The 10,505-nt window shown below is 58.2% G+C and overlaps 1 protein-coding gene across 1 annotated transcript; it reads right to left on the bottom strand.

The window, feature by feature from the left end:
- Nucleotides 1-5,511: 5,511 nt before the first annotated feature.
- Nucleotides 5,512-9,852, bottom strand: NPM3 (nucleophosmin/nucleoplasmin 3). The gene is given in 6 exon segments (XM_039554436.1): nt 5,512-6,096; nt 6,213-6,336; nt 6,751-6,844; nt 7,080-7,199; nt 7,900-7,985; nt 9,645-9,852. Coding segments are annotated over 5 exon segments (585 nt in total). The 5' UTR covers nt 9,838-9,852; the 3' UTR covers nt 5,512-6,096; nt 6,213-6,244.
- Nucleotides 9,853-10,505: the final 653 nt, after the last annotated feature.

Raw genomic sequence — 10,505 nt, forward strand, 5'->3', positions numbered from 1 at the left:
AGGCGTGGCTGCAGCCGCCCCCCCCCCCCCCTTTCTGTGGACCACCGCACCATGGACCTGCCCCAACCCCCCTGCTAGTCCTCATCCAAGCCCAGCCCTTCATCTTCTGTCCGCCCTACAGCCCCCCGCCCCATGCTGGGATGGGGACTGGCACAGGAGCTGCACTCCTTTCCAGCTTCCGCACCCAGGCCATGCCTGGTCTCTGTGCTGCCCTACAGACCTCTGTGTTTTGGGAAGGTGAGGAACATATGGTCACAGGTAAAACAACAGCCAGAGCCTGGAGACAGTCTGTAACTGGCTTCTCCCCAGTACCAGCTGTGGTAGGGGACCTCATGCCACCCGGCAGCATGGCCACGGCATGCACAACCCAAGCTGCCATCATGGTGCAGACACCATCTCAAAGGTGTGCAGGGATGGGTCAGGGCTGCAGGGAGCCAGCCAGGTACAGGAGCCCAGGGAGTTCAGATGGAGTTTGAGAGCTCTCCAAACATTCTACTGCCATTTTTTTCCCAGGAGCCAAAATCCTACCTCCCAATGTCCAAGCCCCGCTGTTAGACCATGCTGCTTTTCCCTGTGAGCTGAGCATCAGGAGGTCTAGCAGGACAGACCTGCCACAGACAAGGTCCCTGTCCCCTCTGCTCTCCTCATCCTCTACTCTGCCCATCAGCAACATCCCTTCCTATTCAGCCCCAAAAACTGCATGCCCTGCAGCTCAGGGGTCTCTGCCTGCCTAAGAGCCTGTCAGGGGAGCAGGCACTGGAGGCATGGAGTGGTGTGGCTGTCCCACAGGCCCTACGCAGAGGCATCACCACCAAGGATACCACAGAAGATAAATCCTGCCCATCCAGCCTAGGGCTCTGCCACTGACAGGCCTGAGAGAATAACTCAGAGATCCTAAATCCCCCTGGGACACAGCCCAGATGCTCCGTGCAGGCCCTGTTCCCCTGGATGCCACCAGGCTGGCAGGGACGTGTGGCCAGTACTGACAGTCCTGCCAGTGTCAGAGACAGCCGAGGCCAGAGCGATTAGATTTGCACCTCGGAGGGGTCGAAGGGCAGGACACCTGCGACCTCCGGGTATCTCGGCTGCGGGTGCTGAGCACAGAGCTGCCAACACTGCCCTGACGTGAGGCGGCTGCGCAGGGGGCTCAGCAGGGGAGTGTGGGACAGCTGCAGGGAGCCTCAACCCAGGCTGTCCTGCATGGAGCTCTCTGCCACAGCCCAAACATATTCACTTTTAACACCTGCTTTACGTGTCTGGGAGCGTCTGTGAATTTAAACCCACACACCCCTGCTCCAAGATTATCCTGTGCTTCTCCAGCTGTGCCCTCACTGCAGAACAAAAAACCACAGCTGCCACAGCAGCACCTTCATGGACACAGCCCTCTCTTGTATTCTGGGCTGCACTGTGGGGCTGGGGACATGAGTCCACACCACAGGCAGCGACATTATCACAGCCTGCCACCACCCAGGGCATGAGCAAACTCCTGTGCCAGGATGTGCATCCAGGCATCCACTGTGGAGCTGGAGGGGCCTCTCTTCCCACAGAACACTCAGTGAGTGAACAGCCACACATCCATGCTCCCAAAAAACTTGAGGCACCCTGGGAGGACCCAGCACATGTCTGAGCACCAGCAAGCAAGTGATGACACCAGACCTGAGCTTCAGTTCTCCAGCAGAGAAGGCCATTCCCACACAGTGCATCAGCACCATTTCCCTTTGCAAGGCATATTGATGGGAAGAGGATGGGAATTAGTGGCTGAGTGGCCCTTCCGGGTCCTGCTGCTGCCTGTCTTGGTTGCAATCTGCCCGCAGCTCAGCTGTGCCAGGGCACGCCCTGCCCTGGTGGCTCCCTGAGGCAACAGCAGAGGTACCCGTGCCCACTGCCCGTCGGGATGGAACAGGGATTGCACAGTCAGCTAACGCTTCAGAGAACAGGACACTCCTCACTCCCACCATCAGGGTAGTCTCAGCTAAATGTGGCTCCGCTGGCCCTTTTTCTGGCTCCTGCTGCCACCGAGGTACCACACGGCTCTCTGTCCACCTTGCAGAGCCACTGAACCCCAGGATAATGGGGTGCTGCATCTCCTGGGGTGTCTCCCTTGCTTCCTTCGAAGCCCAGGCAGCCGAGACTCAAAGAAAAAAAACTTTACCCCAGATCAGCGTGGGAACCAGCAACAGAGAGCTTATGGAGCAGGGGACCAGCCCCACCTACAGCACAGCCACAGCTGCGCTTCTCAGCCGCCCTGGGGCCGTGGTCTAAGCCACAAAGAGTTGAAACCCAGCCAGAACTCTGATGGGGCAGGACTGGCTGGGGCATCATAAGGAAAACCACTTCCTGGCCACACTCAGCAGAGCAGCTCCCCATCCTGCTCCTCTGCCCCTGAAAAAGCAACTCAAACCTGACCTCTGAAATCAGAGCATCCTGTGGGAGCTGCTGGCCTGGCCCAGCCACCCAGCTGGAGGAGGCAGCCAAGCCCCAGCCCAGTGAGGCTGCACCTGAGCCAGGCCCTGCAGCGAGCAGCCCGAGCCTCTCAGCAGGAGCAGCAGGCTGGTGTGGGAGGGCTGCGGCGTGTGTGGCACCATGGGTGCACAGCCACGGTGCTCATGCATGGTGACCCCCACATTAAGCCCCACTACAGCCACGTTTCTCTGCTGCATGTCCCAGCCACGGGCAGGGCTCCCCGCTGCTGCAAGAGCAGGAAGGCATCCATCACCAGCTGTAGCAGCATGCAGAGCCCTGAAGCAGCAGAGAGGAGGGATGCTCAGAGCAAATCAGGTCCCAGAGCAATCCCAGAGCCATCATCTGGGGCATCATTTGGCTCCCCAGGTACTGGCACCTCCACCCCCCATTGGGAGAGGGAAGGGCTCCACTCTTACACGTGTCTCCAGCATGGGGAGCTCACACATGTACATAGAAACACAACTCGATTACCCCCCTCACCCTATGGAAGACATGGCAGCCCTCGCACCAGGAGCCCCACGCTTCAACTCCCTGTGCACAGAGAGCCTCCTGCCCCCCACCATCACTGAGCATCCCCAGCCATACCCGAGCCCACCTGCTCTTAGACAGCCCTGTTTGTTTGCCCAAGGTATTTGCAGCCGGGGGCACCTGCTTTGATACCATCAGCTCCACGAAGGAAGCTGCTCACCTAGCGTGACCCCTGTAATCCCATCCTTCCCCATTAAGTGCTGTGTGTGAGCGCATCCCCCCTCCCAGCCTCCTGACATTTCAGCATTCATCTCCCTCTCCCCAGGCTGAGCACATCAAGGCTGTGACATTGCTGGGGATTTGGAGGCAAACCTCCCCAAGTCACTTAGAAAGGGGCTTGGCAGTACCAACACCCCCCAGCCCCTGCACTGCTCCCTCTGGGTTTGGGGCATTCACTTCCCCTGGCGTTGCCCTACAACAGCACTGGGGACCAGCCAGCACTCATGACAAAGTCTTGAGCTGAACTGGTCCTACGCTGGGGTGTGCAAGCTTTGTCTCCTCAAGCCTCCTGCCACCATCCTCATGTCCCCCATGGTGCCACCTTTGTCCCCTGCCAGGACAGTCCTGCCTGCCTCTGTTCCAGCTACCTAGACACCATGAAGGACACCAGCAGCCTGAAATAATCTCCTTTTACCGTTGAAGAGGCCAAATACTCCTTCTCGTCAGCCAGCACATCTTCTTCTACCCTATGTCAGGCAACAGTACCACCCTTCCAGGACTGAGCTGTGCCCACTCCCTCACTCATCACTCCTCACCAGGCTTGGTACCAGCTGCCTCCCCCAGTCCTCCCTTCCAAGAACGCCTTGTTAAAAATGGTCTGCTGGCTCTTGTTTCCCTGGAGTCAAGCTGCAATTCCACGGAGCACAAGCACAGTCAAGGTCTGGCAAACAGATTATCCCTGACCCCTTCCAGGTGCACATAGCCAGGGAAATCTGCGAGGTGATGGGGTGCCAGCCCTGGCAGGGGCTGGGCACCTTCCTAGCGCTGTCCCAGCCATGGCTCCATCCACAGCCCACATCCTTTCCTGTACCATCAGCACAGGCCACTGGTGCGCTGTGCCCACCAACACCTCTCAAACATCCCCAGCCCCCAGGGAAGCTGCTACGGCATCCTTTCACCCAGCTCAGCTGCAGGAATGTCCCGCTTCTTACGAACTTCCCAGGGCAACGGGATTTGCCGAGAGATCTGACCGCGCCTGTGGGCACAGGCACGGAGCGCCAGCCGCGGGCACACGGGACGGCGGGGGAACCGCATCTCCCCGGGGACAGACCCCTGCCAGCCGCACCCGCCTCTCGCAGGGATAGGAGGAGCAGCAGAGCGGGGTACCCTTCGCATCCCGGGGTGTGCCCGGGGAGGGCGGCCATACGCCGGGCGAGCCCCCCGCGGGCAGGGCGGTCGGGGCGGGAGCGGGAGCGGGAGCGGCCGGGTTCCCGGTGCCCCGGGAGCGGGGCCGCAGAGCCCGCCTGCCCCCTGGCGGTGCCGCTCCGGGCCCCGCCGCCTCCCCAGCCCCCGGCATCCTCCCCCGCGCTGCTGCGGGGGCCATGCGCGAAACACGGGGCTCAGCTCCCCGAGCCGGCTTTCTCCGCTGGTGCCCCCAGGCAGCTGAGGTCGCGTGCCCCGGGGTCGGGATGCATGCGGTCTTGGAGTCGTGGAATGTTTTGGGTTGGAAGGGACTTTTAAAAGCTATCTAGTCTAACCCCTCTGCCATGGACAGGGGCATCTTCAACTAGATCAGAGCCCTGTTCAACGTGATCTTGAATGTTTTCGGGGATGGGGCATCTACCGCCTCTCTGGGCAACCTGTGCCAGTGTTTCACCACCCTCATTGAAAAAAGCCTTTCTTCCCTATATTCTATTTAAATCAACCCTTTCAGTTTAAAATTATTAGTCCTTGTCCTACCACAACAGGCCCTGCTGAAAAGTCTGTCCCCATCTTTCTTATAAGCTCCCTTAAAGTACTGAAATGCCACAGAAAGATCTCCCCAGAGCCAACTCCTCTTCAGTCCTTTCCCCTTTGCTGCAAGGCGCTTTGAAGCCTCATTCTGAGAGCTAAGGGCTGTTTGGGGCCAGAAGGAAACAGTGGGTAGGTGGAAAGGAGCTGCACAGGTCCCAGAGAGAAATATGATCTAGAAAGGAGCCTGAGCTGAGGATCCACCCTGGATTTCCTACATGGGTCCAGGCACCTGAGAAACTCATTGTCCGAGGGCATCAAATGAGCCAGCATGACAGAACAGCCCATGGTGCTTCTCAGGGACAACATCCAGTGTCTCAGACAAGGAGGACTGGGACAGGCATCAGCATATGGGCCAAGAATACAAGACCGGTTGCAGAGAAACTGCCAGTGAAATATTTAAGGGCAGAACCAGCCACCACGGGTGAGAAATGCCACCTGGCTAAAGTGCAGAAAGGATCAAGCCCTCTCTGGGCACCCAGGCATGGGGGGGACACAACCCCTCAGCAAAGGTCACAGCTCAAACTTGCCCCACTGAAGCGTGCATGGGAAGAACCTGCCAGCCAGCAGTGACCTTTCTTCAGACCTGATGCCTGAGAGACCTTTATTGAGTGTAAGAACAGTTCTTTACAATGCAGATTGACCCAGAACCTCCCCCCAAATGAGACAGGCTGTGAGCTCCCACCCCACCGTAACTGCAGTCAGGAACAGAGCCTGGGCCCCAGTTTCACACTTCCACGTGTATAAAACACAACAAACTGTGAGCAAGCAAAAGCAAACACATTGGAATCAGTGAAAGTGCCTGGCTTTACATCCATCTGCTGGGAAGGGGCCAGGACTGGGTATTTCACAGCCAGGGAAAGGGGGTGCAGAGAGCAGAGGTCCAGGGCAGCAAAAAGGCACAGGGCAAGGATCACCTCCTCCACCTCCAACTCCCAGAAAAGGGATGGGGGAGAGGGGATATACCAGCAGCATCCATCCAGTTTTGGGATAACCCTCCCAAGGATGTGTGAAAGGAGGCACCCCGGTGCTGGGAGCAGCCCCTGCTCCCCAAAAAGTTACAACAGCATAAAAAGAAAAAGCAGCAAATGTTGAGGTCCTGGCAAGAGGTGTCCAAGGTAAAAACCATCCAGGGAGAGAAGTCCCAGTGAATACCTAGGGGAAAGAATCAGATTGAGACCAGCAGACTCCAGCAGCACGTTCCACCCACACTTGCCACACCGGTACCACAGCCACCCAGATCCTTCCTCCAAAGCTGCCCAGCCCCTCACCTTGCCTGGAGACAAGTTACTGCTTCCTCCTCCTACTTCTTGGCTGGCATAATAGGAGGAAGCTCCTCCTCATCCTCCTCAGACAAGTCATCATCCTCCTCCAAGGAAGCATCTTCCCTGTGCACTGGGACACACAAGTAACTGTTATTCAGCAATTAATGTGTGTGCAAATACAACTGGCACCCAAGACACCCCAAGAGCAGAACAGCCCAAGGAGCACTGAAGCAGCTTTCACAGCAGCTAACAGTGGGAAATAAGCAGCATCCCAGTTGGAGGGAGGTCCCAGAAGGGAGTGGTGACAGCCAGACCTGGAAGAAGGGGACAGTTTGAGACATCCAGACCCCTTTTCCCATACAAGGCTTTAGGGCAGGGAAGGAATCCCTGCACTGAGATGGCCCCTTGGGACAAAGGAGGGACAGAGAATGCATGCCAAGTAGCACCCAGGGCATCTCCCAGCAGCTCCCTGGCAGTTGTTGACACTGGAGCCCCTTCATAGCCCTCACTCCTCCCAAGCTTTTTCCCACCCTTCAGTCCTTACTGATCCTGTGCCAGCCGGCAAGGTGCACTGGGCCAGAGCCCGCTGCCAGGCGAAAGGTCACTGGAGGCTGCAGCTTGAAGTTGTCCAGACTCAGCTGCAAAGAGCAGAGATGGAGCTGAGTTAGGGGCAGAAGCAAAAAGCAGAATATCCTGTAGTTCCCAGCACCTGGCCCAGTAAAACATGTCCACCTGAGGGCACCTTCAGCCAGGCCAAGGGTATTCAGGGCATTTGCCTGTGAGCTGCGGATCCTAGATCAGGATACACAAACATCCAGAGCTGTCCTGTTCCCTGCAGCCATCCACCCCCGAGTCTTTAAATCAGCCTCTTACCAAGGGCTGGCATGACAGCTTCAGATTTGCCACAGGCACAGCAATCTCTTTGTTCTCATGGTTTCGCCCAATGACTTCCACCACATTGCACTCATCCTTGGCACCATCTGTGAGGCAGACCTGGGTGGGAGTGGAGATTGTGAGCAACTGCTCTCCTAAGGGCACGTCAGGGACAGCTGGAGCTCTCCACGGGACAAGTAACCCACAACAATGCTACCAGCCCAGATGTCATGCAAGGTGTGAGGATGCTGCTCCACAAAACAGGGAGAGCACTGAAGCACCCTGTAGCAATTGTCCCCCGACTGCCTCAGAGGGGGCTCTGTGCCTTTCCCAGCTGTGACAGCTGTTTTTGCAGTTACCTCAAGGGAGGCACCTGGGCTGCATTTTTGCTGATCTGATCCACGCTGGCAGGTTCTGTGCTCCCAGGATAGAAAACAATCCAAGTGAGAGCCAGGAATGAAGCCCTGCACCTATGTGGGCTTGGGGAGCAACAAGCCAGAGACCCAGCTGGTGTGAATCTGGTGTGAGGCTCCAACAAGGTCAAATTCAAGGTAAAAATATTTTTCTTCACCACCTGCCTGGAGCATCCCCCTATTCAGCAGTCCTTTGCACCACAGTCTTTGCACAAGCACCTCTGTATGATGGATAAACGTGACCACTCTATGACCTGCCCTGAGAGCAGCCAGTCCTGGGGCCTCAGTCACCCAGGGAGTTCCCTGATCCAGTCCAGCCAAGAAAGGAGGATGAGCCTGGAAAGGGGGCTTAAGGATATGGGTGACTACAGGAGAGAACAAGCACAGTTAATTAACATTTCTCTTACCACAGACAGCGCCAAAATGTGGTCAGAGTCATCTTCTTCATCCACCTGAAATGTGTAGGATTTGGTACTGGCAGTCAGCTCACAGCCTAGAAGGAGCAGATCAAAAACCTGTAGCAGGCATTACACAACACCATGCACCACGGGCAAAATGTTCTGAGGGGGAGCCCTGGCCAAGCATGCACATGGCATCCCTAAACCTCTTTATTTTCTCATGTGAGGAGCAGCATCAGGCCAGGGCACCCTGGGCTCCAGGGTCCCAGAAAACTACGCATCTGCCTCTGCGCCATGCAGGGACAAAACCTGGTGTCCCCCAAGCGGGCTGCCACAAAGCAATGACCACAGGCACCCAAGGTTCCCAAGCACTGGCAGGGCAAGGCTCTTCCCCTCCAGAGAGCAGAACAGTCAGGGCACACCACTGTGGGAAACAGGCGGGAGCAGACAAAACAGGGACTCTGCTCATGCCACCACCAGTACAACTTTTTCTTGGATGGGAGTCTGGAAGCAGAAACAGACACAGAGTGCAAGACCTGAATGATAAGGCACAACCCAAGGGGAGGATGCCAGGCCAAGCTACAGGGAGCTGGAGTCCCTCAAGAGAAGTTTTGAGACATACTTTATTATGTACTTCTTCAGACAGTTACAAAAACAAGGGAGATGCATAACTATGTCCTTAGCTCTTAGGATCAGGATTCAGCCAACCAAACAGAGGGACGAAACTGCCCTGGGTGCATTTAGTTATTGCAGGATGATTCACCAATGTCAGGCTGATTGGAAAAACACAGAGCTAAGCCCTGCATACCAGTGCCGGCATTTGCAAGGGAGAGGAATCGGCCTTCACGAACGCAGCCCAGGGCAGGTCCTCTTTCTGCCCATGCTTATGTATTCAACTCACCGAGGGGAGGACCAAACCCCAGGTGCATGAAAGGCCTGGGGAGCTGCAGCTCCGCTCTTCCCCCAGCGCAGCGTGCGCTGAGCCGCGGGGCCCGGCCCGGGCTGGGCGCTGCCCCGCACAGCCTCGGTGAGCAGCGCAGGGCCGCGTGTGGCGGGGCTTCCACGGCCCGGCCGAAACCCCTCCCAGAGAGGAGGGACGCGGCTCCGCCGCCCCGCGACAGGCGCCCACGAAACGCTGACGTGAGAGCGCGGGGGATGAACCGGAGGAGCGGGAGAGGCCGGCGAGAGCTGGGGCTGCCAACCCACCGCCCCGGTATTCCCAGCCCTCTAAAGCCACCAGAACACCAAGACCCCACGCGGCTCCCCCCAAACCGCCCCGGGACCCCCAGCATGTGCCCGTTCCCTCCCAAGCCCGGTCACACACGTGTCTCTCCGCACCGCCCTCCCCCCCGGCACGTTAAAGCCCTCCACGTGTCTCTTCAGACCCACGTGTCTCTCTTGCCTCCTTCCCCCCACGATGTGTCTGCTGCCCCCAGCTCTCTCTCTGACCGACCCCCCGGCCCTACTGCCCTCACACGTGTTCCCCCCCCCCACCCACACGTGTCTTTCCAGCCTCCACGCCGTCCCCATTACTCACCAAAGTCTCTTTCTGCCCCATCTCTCTCCCGCCCCCTATTTATTGCCCCCAACGTGTCTCTCCTGCCCCCCAGTTCTCTCTTACCCTCCTACGTCTCTCTCTCTCGTCCCCCCACTCCCCGCCCCGTGAGTCACCTCCCCAATTCATCTATGCCCCCCCACGTGTCTCTCCCTCCCCCTTGCCCCTGCCCCCGCTCCCCTGGCCCGGAGCCGCTCACCGAAGAGGACGCTGCCGGGGCAGGCGGGCCCGTGCGGCTCCATGAGGCAGCGGCGCTGGGAGCGGGTCTGGGAGCGGGGCGGGCCGTGCCGTGCTGTGCCGAGCCGCCCCGCCCCGCGCCCGCCCCCGGGGACCGAACCAAAGGGTCCTGCGGCAGCGCCCCGCAGCCTTTAACTCGGGCATTTCCTGCCCATCCTGGGCCTTCAGCATTTAGTGACCCCAGCGCCGGCTGTGGAAACGCCACACCGGAAAAACGGCCCTTACTACGGGCTGCTGCTCACCTATCGCCCTTCTCCTGGGCACCATCCCGGCCCACGGCAGCAGCCGTCCCAGCACTGGGGAGGAGATACAGGGCACCTACAGAGCCAGGAGGCTGAGGGCATAAAGAGGGGGGGGACAGGAGGGTGACAAGGACAGAGGGAGGGCCACAACGGGAGGGACCTGCTCATCTCTAGCCCTTTAAGCACGGGCAAGAGCAGCGTGACCTGACACTGGGGACTGCGGCACAGGAGCGTTTGAGCACAGCAGGCAATATCCTACTTCAAAATCTAAGGCAGGGAGGAGAGAGCCTGGACCGGCCTTTCAAAGCAGAAAGGGAAGCAGTCTCCTTGGTGCTGCAGAGGAGCAGACAAATTAAAACAAATCCCGCTAACAACGAGCTCACGCTGGATTCTGGGGACGAACCTGGCTCTGCTCCCACCGCAGAGACTGCTGCCAGCCAGCCACTTGCTTTGCTCAAGCTGGGATAGGTTCAAGAAAAACCTGACTGAAGAGGTTTGAAAAGCTGAACCAGTCCCAGAAAGCGGCCAGTGCTCGTGCAGCAATGGTTACACAAGCACAGCCATGTGCTTCTCAGCAGCTG

This window comes from Corvus cornix, chromosome 6 (genome assembly GCF_000738735.6).
Source record: "Corvus cornix cornix isolate S_Up_H32 chromosome 6, ASM73873v5, whole genome shotgun sequence".
In the NCBI taxonomy this organism is placed as follows: Eukaryota; Metazoa; Chordata; class Aves; order Passeriformes; family Corvidae; genus Corvus; species Corvus cornix.